The sequence below is a fragment of the Chelonia mydas genome, chromosome 8, assembly GCF_015237465.2.
Source record: "Chelonia mydas isolate rCheMyd1 chromosome 8, rCheMyd1.pri.v2, whole genome shotgun sequence".
Lineage (NCBI taxonomy): Eukaryota > Metazoa > Chordata > Testudines > Cheloniidae > Chelonia > Chelonia mydas.
In genome coordinates this window covers 41,374,649-41,389,676 of record NC_057854.1, presented here as the reverse complement: position 1 = coordinate 41,389,676, position 15,028 = coordinate 41,374,649, and the positions used below count along the sequence as shown (strand labels likewise).

General features: G+C 57.3%; 1 protein-coding gene across 11 annotated transcripts in view; it reads left to right on the top strand.

Annotated features, from left to right (window-relative positions):
* LOC102945167 (nitric oxide synthase 1 adaptor protein) overlaps positions 1 to 15,028 on the top strand; it is a 188,816-nt gene that overhangs the window by 128,411 nt on the left and 45,377 nt on the right. For 7 of the 11 annotated variants that reach the window (XM_043520861.1, XM_043520860.1, XM_043520862.1 and 4 more), the window contains 4 exons: positions 1,519 to 1,577; positions 2,434 to 2,542; positions 3,982 to 4,111; positions 12,689 to 12,852. In XM_043520861.1, coding sequence (XP_043376796.1) covers positions 1,519 to 1,577; positions 2,434 to 2,542; positions 3,982 to 4,111; positions 12,689 to 12,852 — 462 coding nt within the window. Of the gene's footprint in view, positions 1 to 1,503; positions 1,578 to 2,433; positions 2,543 to 3,981; positions 4,112 to 12,688; positions 12,853 to 15,028 lie in introns of all 11 variants that reach the window. The other 4 variants (XM_043520859.1, XM_043520858.1, XM_043520863.1 and 1 more) reach the window with 1 other exon arrangement.

Below are 15,028 nucleotides of genomic sequence, written 5' to 3'. Positions count from 1 at the left end.
ATCTGGGAGGGTGGCGGGGCACAGCCCGTGGCTTGGAAGCAACTCGGAGGCCTGGAGAGGCGGCTGTGCAAAGATGGGTCTGTCTGCTGTAAAGGGGAGTCAAGAGGGGACAGGATTTGGGGTACCAAGTAGAGAATGGGATGGAGACAGTAAATGGCACACTGCTCTCAGCCCCCCACAACACAAGAGCAAGGGAAAAGACAGCACATTTATACCACTCAAAGGATGTCTTGTAAGACGAGCATGTCATTATCTTGTGGAACTCACTGGCACAGGATGTCACTGAGGCCAGGAGCTAAGGAGGATTAGAGATCACAGGGATAAGGGAAACACCAATGGTTACAGGAGATGGGACCCTCCTGTTTCGGGCATGAGCCCACTACATACTGGTGGGGTCAGGAAAGCATTTCTCTGAGGGGCAGGGTAGTAAATAATTGTCCACCAGCCAGCTTCCTGCCTGTCCTTTGAAGTAGCTGGTGCTGGCCACGGTCAGAGTCAGGACAGTGGAGCAGTGGATTGTGGGTCTGACCTGCTTGGGCACCTCCTAGCTTCCTACTCCAGGCCTGGGCTCGTATGCCTCAGCTGCTGGGAAGCAGTGTGTCCCACTGCAGGAGCCATCATATCTGGGCACCTTGACTGCCCACCTCTTCCTAGTGTTGACTTGGCTTCATTGGCCTTCCTGGGAGCAGCAGGTGCATTGCCCCATGTGCTGTTTCAGTGCTGGGGCTGCGACACCCAGAGCTGTGGGCAATGCGTGAAATCAGTGGACAGGCCTCCAGGCAGTCCCTTGTCTGGGGTGGATTTGGAAAGCACCTGGCACACTTTGGGGGCTGCCCAGACCCCTCGCAGAGCTGGGGATGTGGCAGCCTGTGCTCCCAAGAGGCTCAGAATGGGGACAGTGGGCGGCTGCGGGTCAGAGCTGTGGGGCACTGGCATTGCTGTGTGTGTAAAGGCTCAGGGCTCTGGGTCAGCATTGAATAGCTCAGCAGTGCTAAGTATGTGGAGCCCAGGGCTGGAATGGTGGGGGGCTGAGGGGCTGGTGAGGGGCATTGCCAGAGCTGTATATGTGGATCGCAGGGCTGAAATAGCAGGGCAGGACTGTGGTGCGCCAGCAGGTCTCTCTTTGGGAGTTGGCACAGCACCTGGCTATGCTGTCTGGCTCTTTGCAGCACTCCCGCCAGTCATATCAACAAGCATGGAAGTGCCCCCTCACCCCCTTTTGATTTCCCTCTCAAAACCGAGAATGCCTTGGAGCGCAGGCTGGCCCAAGGGATGCCTACAACTCCGCTGACACTTGCCATCGGAGTCAGAGGGGGAGAACACAGGAGAGAAGGCAATTGCAGAGGACAGGAGTGATGCCTGGGCAGGTTGGAAGTGGGCCCAGGTCACACATTATAAAGAAGGGGCAGGAAGATTAAATATAAAAGGAAGGCAAGATTTAGAGAGCCCTGTACTGCGCTGTGCTGATGTGCTATGGACAGCACCTAACATCCTCATTTACAGATGCCTTCATTGCAGAAAAGAGAGTGGACCTGGGACGAGAGCAAAATGCTGGTGATGCAGGATCCCATCTACAGGTAAGAGCCCCTCAAGGTGGCATGCAGCTCCCCTGGGCTCTGATGCTGCCCAGCGAGTGCCCAGGGGTGCCTGGAGCTGCCCTGGGCTCTGACGCTGACCAGCCAGTGCCCTTGGGAGTTCCTGGAGCTCCCCTGGGATGTGACGCTGCCCAGCCACTGACACACAGTCCACTGGACCCCATACATAGAACCCAGAGGGGGATGGTCTGCAATGCAGCTGCTGCAATTTTAGGGCCCCCCAGGTCGCCCCAGACAGGCAGCCGAATCGGAGCCAGGCCAGGAGTCACTGAGCCCCTGTGAATGAGCCGCTTCGAGGGAAAACCGTTCTCTGGCAGGGATTAGAGCTGCCCACTGGTGCCCCTCCAGACCTGGGGCAGGGGAGTGGAGTGGCCCTGGACCCCAGCAGGCCTTAGGCCCACTGGGCCTTGTGGCTGAGACAAAGAGCTCCTGCAGTGGGAGGGAAGGGCAGGGCTCCATGCTCTGCCAGCGACTAAGGCAGGGATTAGCATGTGCTCTGTGCCAATCCCTTGCCTTCCCCCGCTGGGCACCCGACTCTTAGCTTGCCCAGGGAGCTGGCTGCTGTGGAGAGCTCCTGAAAGGCACATGCCCCAAATCTGCCCTCTGGCCCGGCAGGGGCAGGGCTCTCGGGGGCTTCTTCCCCCATCACTGCAGCTGCACTGGTAGGGCTGGGCTAGCGGATGCTGCTGGCTCGACGAGGGGCAGAGCCCTGTGGATCGGCTCAGCCATGCGTACTCCCATCATCTGCCCCACAAGTAGCGTGGGTGAGGCCTCCCGGCCTGCTGAGCACCACAGATGGGGCTTGGATTACAGATGTCCCTCCCCTCTCTCCCTGCAGGATATTCTATGTGTCCCACGACTCCCAAGACCTGAAGATCTTCAGCTACATCGCCAGAGATGGCTCCAGCAATGTCTTCAGGTGTAACGTCTTCAAGTCCAAGAAGAAGGTACCTGCGGCAGGGGTGCGGGGTCCCTCGGAGGTTGCAGGGTGGGGTGTGGCAATGCAGCTGACTCAAATGCGCTGTGCCCATGGGGAGGTCCTGGGGAATGGCTGTTTCTTGGATACCCCTTAGCTCCCGGATTCTCCCTCCAGCGCCACCACCAGCCTGCTGCAAGGCAGAGCCCCAGGAGCTCCGGGTGTGCCTTGCCTCGAAGGCATGGTAAGGGCAGAATCACTTAGCCCACTCCTCACACACTCTGCTGCCCAGAGCCTTCTGGCCACTTCCTCTGGGACTGGCCAGCAAGGAGCTGCCCAGCCTCCCCACAGCCATTGTCCTACCATGCGCTGGGCAGAGCCAGCAGGGTCCTCTCGCTGCAGTGGAGGGTTCTTTGTGCCGCACCCCCAGGGTCAGCTTCCTCAGCAGATTGGCCTGGCCTGGGCTGCAAAGCCATCCCCGGCTCCTCACTGCTTCTGTCCCCTCCCATTGCCTGATGCAACTCACCATGGGCAGGGCAGGGGTGCAGATGCTGTGACTGATGGGTCAGAGGGCGCAGCGGGTGGCCAAGCTATTCCCATCGCACAGGAACTGCAAGGCTCGGGCTCTGCTCTGGCGAGCTGCCATTCCCCAGGCCTCGAAGGGACTGGCCATGCCGGCTGGTTTGGATGTGCAGGAACCCAGGGCGTGAGGCTGACAGGGCTGCGAGACCCCTTAGGGCAGGACCATGCTGCCCTGGCCTGCTGTTCTCAGAGAGCTGTGGTCACCTCCTCTCCGCAGGTCACCCTCCCTGTCAGGGCAGCGGAGAAAAGCCCCCAAGCTGTTCTCCCCAGCCCTGTGCACCAAGGCAGAGCCCCTCACTTAGAGGGGATGGGCAGCAGTGGATCACACTGTGGGGCTGCACCAGGAGCCTGTGATATTTAACATCCTGCTAAAAGTGATCCTCGACAGCTGGGAGTTGACACCCACCAAGTGAGGGGCGGAGTGCTTAGAATGACACCTGGAGCCAAAGCTGGACAAATGCCAGCAGAGGCCAGTGGAGACATGATCTGAACTGTGCAGAGGGCAAAGCCGGGCAGCGGGGGCCAGAGGCATTCGGGACAGAAATCACCCACTGTTGCGAACTCCAGTGCAGCTCCTCTGAAGGTAGCACTCAGGGCTGAAAGTTTGTTCCTAGGAGCCTTGCTGGATCGGGGCCATAGAGACCATGACGCCAGAAGGCACCAAGATAGATCAGAGCTCTCCCTTTGTGCATGGACTGTGGGGGCAGGGGGCTGGGACGCAGCCCTTTGCAGAGCCCTGGGCCCTTGAGCCATCCACGGCTCCGGCTCAGCCTCAGGGTTCTCCCAGGGGTCTTGGTCAGCAAAGCCTCCCATGCTGTCAGCAACTGCAGCAGTTTGATGCACGGTCTCTACAGCCTGTCATCACAGTTCCTCTCTCCCCCACTCCAGAGCCAGGCCATGCGCATCGTCCGCACTGTGGGGCAGGCCTTCGAGGTGTGCCACAAGCTGAGCCTGCAGCACACCCAGCAGGATGCGGATGGGCAGGAGGATGGTGACAGCGAGGACGTGGGTGGTCCAGGTACGCCGCAGCAGGGGGGAAAGGCTCTGTGCTCGGGACTCCTGCTGAGGGCAGGCCATGGCCTCCAGTCGTGCTCTTGGCCGGCAGGTGTTCTGTGGCTCGCTCAGGTAAAGAGCCACCCCCCGGAGTTGGCGGCCCCCCCACAGAGCAATGTACAGGTGCCGGGTATTGCAGGGACGCCGCAGGGGTGCGAAGGCCAGCAGTGTCTGAAAGTGCCGTTCTGCCCCGGCTAATGGAGCACTGTGAGAACAAGGCGTGCATGCGTCCTCTCCCTCTGGGATGTGGGCCCAGAGCAGGGAGTGACATTTGCTAGGTCCTGGCCTTCATCCTGTGGACCTTCCACCCCACTGGGAGCCCATTCACAGGGCTGCGGATTGTGCCAGCTGCGAGTGCTCAGGGTAGACAAGCCCCTGTTGGGGATGGTTTAGGTGTGCCTGGTCCAGCCTTGGCGTGGGGCAAGGAACCAGATCGAGGGCCCTTACAGCCCTGCAACCCTGGGATTCTCGTTTGTAGCCTGTAAACATTTACTTGGTGCACACATAAAGCGAGAACATTGTATTAAAGCAACTCCTGGCCCCGAGCAGCCCTTCCACCTCCGCCCTGGGGCTGGCCCCAGGGAATTCTCTGCTCCAAGTCGCAGTGAGCACCCAACAAGCAGTTCCTGAGCCGACAGAGTCTCAGAGGAGTCGCCTCAGCCACGGCCCAGAAAACGAAGTTACACCGGTCACTGGGGTTATAATATGGCAGTGTGTGGGGAGGGGGCATGCTCGTCTCCCGAGGAGGTGCCATGGGGCGGTGAGGATCTGGGAAATGGGATATGCCTCTCCCCATATGATGGACAGAGATGGCACAGACTGGTAGAGGTGATGTGTGGGAGGCATGCGGGGTCACATGCCCCTGCAGATTGCTCGGTCACATGGTGTGGCTGGGCCCCCTCCCTGTGGGGCAGCTGAGCCTGTGAGCTGTGCTGGGCAGGGAGAAGAAGAGGCAGGAGGAACAGCTGGGAGCTGCAGGGAGGGGCTGCTGCTTTCTAGAGGGGGCATAACTTGAGCTGTTCCAGGATTGTGCCCCCCACTATCAGCAGGCACAGGTCATCTCTGCAGACTGGATTTGGGGTGTACCACAGGTTGGGTTTGAGGGTCGTCAGCAGAGCTGTGGGGGAGGGAGGCAGCCCAGGGCTGGGGTAACGTGGGGCTGCGGGTCAGGATTGAGGGGCAATGACAGAGCTGGGGGTGGGGAGCCCAGGGCTGGGATAGCAGGGGGCTGCAGGTCGGGATTGAGGAGCACTGGCATCTCTTCTAGGCATGGAGCACGCCATGGTTAAGCGAGTGCATTTCATGAGGAGTCAAGCCGGAGCCAGTTTGGCCTGTTCTTCCCCATGTGCCAGACTGGGCACTGCATGCATTTCTCTCTTGTCCGTTACCCTGAGGGATGGCTCCTGTGATGCATTTGCTAGGGCCCCCCGAGCACTCAGCTTCAGGCCCATCCCCTGGCTACGCTCCACTTCAGCACCCTGGCTCCTCTCAGTTACATGCTACACCAAAGTCCCAGACCATTTGGAGGGTGCCCAGTCCCCCATCTGTGCTGATCTCCTTGCCCACCCCGTCCTTCTCTCTCTGGAACTAGGCCTGCAAGGAGAGCCAGCGACCTCTGCTCTGTGTACTCTGTCTGTCCCACCTGGTTCTCTGCTCTGCTCGCCCTCCTGCTCACCCTGCCAGTGCTGAGACAAAGCATCACATGGGACGTCCCCTCAGCACAGACCTGTGCCCTCAGTGACCCACTGACAAGCAGCCCTGTTGCAGACTCGTCTCCTCTTTCTCCCCCTCCTCCTCCTAATACTGAGCTCTTACCGTGGACTGAACTCAAAACAGCATCATTAGGTTTCAGAGTCATCCCAGCAGGACGTATGGGGCAGTTCCTACGCTCAAACCCATTGACATCCAGTCGGACAAGGGCCCCACGCACAATAGGTTCTTCACGCTGTTCCCCTAGGAGTTATGTCAGCAAGTACTTTAGCTCAACTGCCAGCTCCAGCATCGGCCAACACTGATGCCTGCTCCTGCCCTAATGTTGGCCAGAGCCCATGTATCCTGCCCTCCTGCTGCCCAGTGATTGGCTGTGCAATCCCTCTGCTGTACAGCTGCACTCTGTGGAAGGTGGCTGCCTGCCCTTCTCAGAGGAGAGTTCTCCAGAAAGTGAGCCAAGCACAAAGCAAGATAGGGCTGCATCCTGAGCCTGCCCACAGCCTGAAATCGTCATTTGGAGGGCTGTGAACCACCCACCCACCTCCGTCTCAGAGGGGTGACCTGGAAGCCTACTGCTGACAATTTGAATTTTGCCATGAAATGTTCACCATCAATCGTTTCTGCAGGAACAGCCAGTGAATGTGTTCCTCTTGCATGCCCTGCTCTCCTCTCCTGCATTTCCAGGAGCCAAGAGCCCAGGTAGTGATACCGTTCCTATCCAAGGGCATCGAGAGACCTGCATGCGGTGCTAGCCATTCCCCGTACTTCCGCTCATCCTGGGTCTCTTGTGGCTGGCTCACCGTAACGCCCTTCTCATTTGGCACAAGCTAAAATCTCACAATTCTGCCAGCAGCACTGCTTGACCCCAGGAAGTGGGCAGCACGCAGTACCCCAGCAGTCACACACCAGGGTAGCTGGCTCCGCAGAGCCGCCCACTGATTCCGGTCCTCGACTTCCATCCAAATACAGCAACTTCAAAGATGTCATCAAACAGCCTGCAGGTACCTTGCCCCACACAGGGACTATGGCTGCCCAGTCGAGCTACAACTAGGGGCAAACATTCCCTTCAGGTGTATGGACACCATGTCGGAGCCTGAACTGACTACACTCTGCTCCAGCTAGCCAAGGGCTTTATTCCTAAATCCACTTTGCCTGCCGGAGCCACAGTCCTTTTTCTTATTTAAAAAAAATGTTGGAAGCCTCAGACTTTGTATGGACTATCAAGCCCTGAATCAGGTCACCATTAGAAACCGATACCCATTACCACCAATCCCCAAGCTAATGGACCACGTGAGCACCGCCCGGGTACACACAATGCTAGCCCTGCAGGGGGCACGCAACTTAGTACAGGTTAGAGCTGGGGAAAAATGGAAACCCTCCATTCGAACACGTTATGGGCACTTTGAATATCTTGTGATGCCCTTTGGTTTGACAAATGCTTGCAATTTTTCAGCATTTATTAATGATGTGCTCTGGAACATTGTGGGCCAGTACGTGGTAGCATACCTGGGTGACATACTGATCTTTTCAGACAGTGCCAAACAACACAGCATGCACATCTGTTCCGTCAGGTCTCTATATGAAGCTAGAAAAATTTGTCTTTGATAGGGTGACCAGATGTCCTGATTTTATAGGGACAGTCCCAATATTTGGGGCTTTTTTTTTAATATGGGCTCCTATTACCCCCCACTGTCCCAATTTTTCACACTTGCTATCTGGTCACCCTAGCCTTTGACGAGTCCTCCATAGAATTCCTAGGCTCATCCTATCTCCCGCAGGTACTGAAATAGACCCATGGAAGATAAAGGCAGTCCTCGAATGGGGGAGCACCATAGAACGTTCGTGAACTACAGTATTTCCTGGGGTTTGCAAACGTCTGTCACCAGTTCCTCCCAAAGTTCTTGGAGCGGATCGCCCCTCTCACTGCCTTGCTCCTCAAAAACACCAGATTCCTGTGGTCTCCCAAGGCCCTGCAGGCCTTCAAGCAATTAAAACTTGCGTTTACCACCACTCCCAAAGTGGTCCATCCTGACACCACACAAGCCTTCGTCATCAAAGCGAGAGCTTCCAACCTGGCAATCAGAGCAGTTCTATCGCAAAGGCACAATCCTCAACAACTGCTACACCCACACGTCTTCTGTGCCAGGAGACTTACCAGCAGAGCCAAACTATGAAATTTTGGACAAAGAACTCCGGCAATTAAGATGGCCTTCGCAGAGTGGCACCACTATCTAGCAGAGGCCTGATATTCTGCCCAGGTGTACACCGATCATAAGAACCTCACATATCTGCATAGGGCCAAGGCCTTCAACCAACAACAATTTTGGTGGGCCTTATTCTTTTTGCACTTTGATTTTGCAATCTCCTGTCATCCAGGAACCCAAACTAGCAAGGCTGACACTTTGTCCCAGAAGGGACGCTGATCTTAAAGATTTGAACCCAAAAACCTCCTCCATCCTCAAGCCTCAGAACTTTCTGGGCCCGGCTCCCCACCAAGATCTGCTCACCCTCATATGATCAACCTTCACCCAGGGAATCCCTCCAGTCGAGCAGAAAGCCATAAGTAAAGACCCCCACGATGTCTGAGACAGGGTAACCTACTAAATGAGCATATATATGTTCTCCTAGGCCTCCAAGGACTACAGCCCTACCAGTATGCCATGACCCCCCTGGCAGGACATTTTGGCTGTTTTAAAACTCAGCACCTTGTCTCTTATATCTTCTGGTGGCCTCACATGCAGGCCATAGTGCAGGCCTGTGTTGCAATGTATGTACCCACTCCAAGGCGCCACACAATAAATACCTGGGAACCCCTTGAACTCCTGCAGCCCCTTGAGACTCCCCCAGCCCGTGGACAGTCATTGCCTTAGATTTGCTAGTAGAACTATCCGAAGCCGGTGGGTTTTTTACCACTCTGACAGTAGTGGGCCTCTTCACCCCGGCAGTGGCCTAACCTTCTCCCAGGAAACGGCCCAGCTCTGTGTGGACCAAGTTGTCTGCCTCCATGGCCTCCCATAGCACATGATCTCTGAGCACCATGTGTGATTTATCTCTCGCTTTATGTGAGAAGCTCTCTAGATTTTGGGCATCTGCTCCTGTCTCTCTTCCACCTACCATCCTTAGACAAATGGTCAACTGGAGAGAACCAACCAGATCCTGGAGCAATATCTTCGACACTACATAAACTTCCACCAGAACAATGGGTTCTTGCTGCTACCTCGCATACAATAACACAGAATATGCTTCTACAGTGCAAAGCCATTTTTTTTCAAACTATAGATTCCATCCTTGGTTTTACCTGGAGCTAACCACAACTTCCCACAACCCAGCAGCCCTGGACTGGATTGGACACAAGATATGTCAAACCCAAGATGACCTAAAAGTTCACCTGGAGGACACCTAGAAAAAAGAAACAACATGCGGACCATCAATGACAGGAGGGGCCTGCCCTTTTGCTTGGCCAGAAGGTATGGCTCTCAACAAAAAATTTACACACGAACAGGCCATCCCGTAAGTTGGACTACCAGCTCTTTGGCCCCTACCGCATTCTCCAGCACATTACCCCAGTCACCTTTGAACTCAACTTGCCCCGTTCTCTCCAAATACACCCAGTTTTCCATACATCACTCCTGAAGCCCCACATTCAGGACCCATTCCCTCACCGCTCCCAACCATCGCCCCACACCAGTACATGTTCACAACATTGATGAGTATATTCTCCGTGAGATCCTTGATGCCAGAGTCAGACGGGTTAGACTCTGGCATCTTATGGCTTGGGAAGGCTACAGTCCTGAAGAGCACTCCTGAAGAAGGACCTGGCGAAGAAAGTCCACACTCCTGACCTGGTAAACACATTCCACAAAAACCAGCCTGGAAAACCCAGCCCCTGCCTCTCAGGAGAGGGGCTGATGTGAGGGATCCTGGGCCTTGCACCTAGACCTGGGGGTCCCCAGGCAGGGGTCACACCACAACCACCACTCAGCAGCTCACCTGAATGATTGCAGAAGGGGGCCAGCAAAGCTCTGCCTCACAAAGGGCCCCACAAAGCTCCAGACTGGGGGAGACTTCTGCCCCACTGCTTGGCAGTGATGCCCTATTTAAACCAGAAACAGGAAGTTGTCTGAGCAATTAGGTCAACCCCTGGCTGACTGCTGCTGCACTGGCCCCTGCCTACTGCCCTGAGCCTTGCCTCCCAACCTGTTCCTTCCCCCTGCCCTCCTTCTCCCAGACCCCCACCTCTGCCTAGTTCCTGTCTCGCTCCTGGTCCCAGCTCCTATGGCCTACCCCTGATTCTGACTCCAACTTCAACCCCTGGCTTGCACCTGATTGTCTCTGGCTCTGACCCCGGCTTGGCGCCTAACTCCAGGCCCCGGACTCTATCCACTAGGTCTGATTGCCCATGCCCCAGTCCCTGCAGAGGCACCTTCTCAGAGCAGTTATGCCGTGACACAGCAAACACTGAAAACAGGATACTGTGCGCCAGCATAAAATGACTGGAACTGAGCATCAGATAACAGCAAGACTGTGGTATCATGGCATTATCGACACCGCACCCCACGGAGCTGGTCGGGAATTTAGCTGACACTTCCCCCAGCACTCCCTCTGCCGCACAGAATGCAGGGTTCTGACTGGAGTGGTAGGGGCAGTCCGGGGGCCCTACAGGCTTGGGGGAAGGGATCCTGTGGATTGACATGCTATATGCCAAGGGTGGCCAAACCGTGGCTCGTGAGTCACATCTGGCTCTTTTACAGTTAAAGTGCAGCTCGCAGAGCCCCCCATTCCCTTCGCCCCCATTCTCCGCCTACCAGACTGGCGGGAGGGGGGCCTTGGGGATTCTGCCCTGCAGTGGGGTGGTGGGGCTAGGAGCTTCTGCCAGAGGGGACTGGTGCCTGCTGAGAGTGGGGTGGAGTGGGCACAATTTCAAGGTTAGGCCTCCACTCAACAGCTTGAGTCACAGGCTCCAGGCACACCCTCCCTATTACTCTCAGTGGCCCCACCCTGCAGCTCCCAGGTGTTAGCTCCACATGGAGAGGCCCCAGCAAAAGCAGCAGCTCCCCCTGCAGCTCCCAGCTCTTAGCCGCTGCCTCTCCCCAGGCTGCAGCTGCCATGCAGGGAGGGGGCCCAGCAGCACCACGTGACCGAGTGGGCCTAGCAAATCCTGGCAAAACTCGAGGGGGGGATGTGACCCCACATCACCCCACATGTGTCACCTTTGGCTTCTGCCCAGCAGAGGCGGGGGGCTCAGGGCTTCAGCCCTACAGAGCACGTCGGCCAGGGCTTGGGGCTTCAGCAGGAGTGGGGCCGAACCCCACTATGCACGCCCTGGCTCCCGAACATTTGAAGATTGTCGTATGTGCCTCAGAGGGTCAGTAGGCTTGGCCACCCCTGGGCTATGCCATGTGCCCCAGCCTGGGGATCGGAAAGGCTGGGTATAGGGAGTCCCGTGGGGACCATATGGGCATACAGGTATTGGGTGTTTTCCTTTCTCTGCCCATTCCCTTCCCCATGAACCCGTTCTGTCCCTCGCTGCCCCCACCACCGAGCTCAGGGTCCATGTTACCAACCATGCAGTTGGCAGCTTGGCAGGAAGGTGGAGACAGGCTGCCCTTTGTCCCAGGGGATGCTGCTGCCCTGGTACAATGAGCTGCTATCACAGTCGCTGGGCCGAACCTTCCGACTCTGGGGAGGTGCTCTCAGGACGCAGTTTAGATCTTTTGCTCTGCAGCCCCTTCACCACGAGAGTTCTTTTGACCTCCGGCACAGCTGAGCAAACCCCAGCCACGGCTCCTGCAGCTCTGTGCCTGTCATCTGGTGCAAATTAGTTAATGAGCTAATTTACACTTTTGCAATGTTTGCATGTGGCCATCAACTTCAGCGTAAGTCATCGGCGCCTTTGTGGAGGTGATGGGGGCCCTGAAATGACTCCCTTACTGAGACTGACAACGGTTTTACCCTCAGCTGGGAAGAACAGAGGCCAACTGAATGGGATGAGTGAAACCATGTGCTCAAGGAGGCACCAAGCGGGGATATCCACCAGCACCCACTGCTCCGAGAAGAGGGGAGGGAGCTAGCAGGCAAAGTCCAAAGGACTGCCTGCATGAGAGAGCTGGGGTAAACAGCCCCCTGGTCCCAGAGAGCCTCCTCGGTATCAGGCTTTCTCTTCCTGGATGAAACCTGGCCAGTGCCAGGAGCATAGTGGGACCAGGATGGGGTGACTATAAAACAGGGGACAGCGAAGCTGAAATCTGAAGCGGAGGCAGAGGAGAGGCTGCAGTCTGTTGCACTGTTCCTGGTTCTAGGAGCAGAGTGCAGTCCAGTGGTGAGAGAGCATAGCTAGGCACATAGACTTGACAAATTCATTCTGAAAGGCACTATAGCAAAGTGGGTGAGATTTGGGTTTCCCATATTAGAGAGCTGAGTTCTGGTCCCAGCTGTGCCTTCAGTGACCAGTCAGCTACCTTGTTTGTAAAATGGGGGTGATACTTGCCTGCCCCCTTGGGGTGAGGCCTAGGGCAGGAAAGAGGGCTGAGAACTGCACAGAAATATTGACCCTCGCCAGTAGAAGAGATGGGCCTAGATTCCCTGGTTCAGACCCGAGTGCACTTTCCCCTAGGCCTCAGGGTATTTGGAGTGTCCTCTCAGCTCTGTGCAGACAGGGCTGCCTGCTTGGGATGCGTGACCCATGGCAGGTGTGCAGGTGCTTCCCCCACAAGGAGGAATGGGCCTTGTCTGCTAGCCAGGCCGACGTTCTCTCAGCCCAAGGAGCTGGGCTGGGGCAGTGTTTCCGTTGTCCCCTCTCACCTCTGACCATGCCGTTGCTGCCCCCTCCCAGCCTGCCACCCAGCCGGAGCTGAGAATGCAGCTGCCCCTACAGAGGAGACGGATATCGATGCAGTGGAGATCCCTCCACCAGGGAGCAGCACCCTGGAGTTCAGCCGGGGGGTGACAGACCTCGACGCCGTGAGGAACGACTCCGGGCACTCTCTGGACACCAAGGTACGCCAGCCCCAGCCAAGAGTAGCTGTGCCCCAAAAGTGGCCTTTGAGCCATGGTACAGGCCCAGGGTCCCCCCAGATAGCATGGTTTCCCGAGCATGTGTCCAAGCAGCTTTGCTATATGGCTTCAGGAGCAGGACGTGGGTCTGTGCCTGGGGGTGCCCTGCTCTCTCCCCACAGCAGCCCCAGAGCTCCCCGCACACTCCCCCTGTGGCTCACATGAGGGTCACTGCCCCACCCCCGCCCCCCCAGCTCAAAGGAACCTTTGGGTTTCACACTGCCCTCCAGTGGGGTAGGGAGGGAGCTCATGTCTAGATATGGGGCTGGAACAGCCTGTGGCAGCTCTGCAGGGGTGATCAGATGGGGAGACCACAGCGTGAAGCTGGTGCAACAGCATATGTCCTCATGGCAGCAGCTGGCATCCCCCCCAGCACTGCTAGGGCATTAACAAGGGGAGCTGAGGGGCTGGCCACAACATGGGAAATGCCTCTTCCCTGAGCCGCCCCGCAAACTAGGGCGAATTGCCTTTGCTGGGGCCCTCAGGGAGGCCAGGTTCACTCCCCTCTGTGCACTCTCATGTTAAGAGCTAGTGTGTGTGCCCCACACCCAGACAGGGGGAACCTAGGCACCACAGTGTCCCCAGCAAACCTACACCTTTCCCCATTGCCGGTCAGCGCAGAGCTCTGAAAACCCTGGGAGGTACTGAGCCCTGAGGACACAGGCTGTGGTTCTGCACGTGGCAGACCCAGCTCCGGTCCCTGAGGGTGGCAGTGCCCGGCTCTTGTTGTGGGGTGTGCTGGGCAGTGGCGGCGCAGGACGGGAGTCCAGCTATCATGCTCCGTTACTCACTGTTAGGGGCAGTGGCCCTTCCTTGATCCTATCTCCCAGTGGGGCAGGAACCCCCACCCCTCCAGTTAGCCCCCGACAATAAAAGAAGCTCATAGTCACTGGCTCCCCCTCATCCTGTTCTCCCCCGAAACTCCCCCAGCGCTCAGCCTCTCCCCTGTGCCCTGCACTGCTGCGGTCCAGACACAAACTGGTCCCTGTGTCGCCCCCTTTCTCCTGTTGGCTGTGGCATTTCCTGGAAACACAGCAATGTTGGTTTCCCAGGGAAAGCAGCAGGAGTGGAGCTGTGTCTCCCTCTGCCTGACCACACAGCCCGCGCAGGCAGTGCACAGCTGCTGGCAGGAGAGAATCGCCTGGTGCATTAACCCAGCACGTCTGGGCAGTGTCAGAGGCCAGCAGAGCAGAGTCGCCCTTTACCCAGGAGTTCTGCTTGTGCTTCAGAGTCCAGGCAACCAGCAAAACCTAGGACATTGGCTTTCCACTCGCCCTGCAGAGACTCCGAGCATCCCAGAGCCATCCCTGCAAGTGGGCAGCCGTGCTGCTAATCCACCTAGGCGGTGGTCCTGCGCATTTGTCCCACCCGCTCAGCCCTGCCAAAGCTGAGGCTCGGTCCTTGGCCAGGACACATCAGGACTGAGCGAGTGCCATGGCGAGCGAAGAGTTGGCCAGAGCACCATCTTGCAAGGGGGGTTCAGAGAACCAGGGGCTCCCCAGGATGATGATCCTCTCCCCTCCCCTAGCCCCGCTTCTCGGAGATCACACAGCAGTGTACAAGCTTGCCCCAATTCAGTCAAACAAACCCCATCCAAGGTATGTGAGTACCCACTGGAGTGTGGGGAAGCCGAGGCACGGAGCAGGCTGTGGCTCACATGACAAGTTGGTAGCAGTGCTGGGAATAGAAGTCAGATGTCCTGGTTTCCAGTCCCCTGCTCTAGCCAGTGGGTCCTCTGTCAGCTGGCAGTGCTCTGGCACACAGAGAGGTACTGACGAAGGGACGGTCCCATCGCTCCTGCCTGCACTGCATCCCCTAGAATGGCTACCCTCGGGGAGTGAGAGCTGAATAGTCGGGGTGCAGGTACATGGGCCCTGTGTTCATGGCACCGATGTAGCCAGCTATGTGGTTTGTCTGGTAGGGAAAGTGCTATGTGAATCCCCAGCTCACGACCACGCAGCTCTGCTGGGCTCTGCCAGTGGCCCCCCGTCGTTCCTCGCTCTCCCCTTCCCTCGTGTTGGGGGGGCTGAGCCTGCGACCGCTGCACTGTGCTGCTTAGAACCGCTCTCCCAATGCACCAGCAGCTGTGGAGCCCTTCACACCAGTGCTCCCAGCAGTG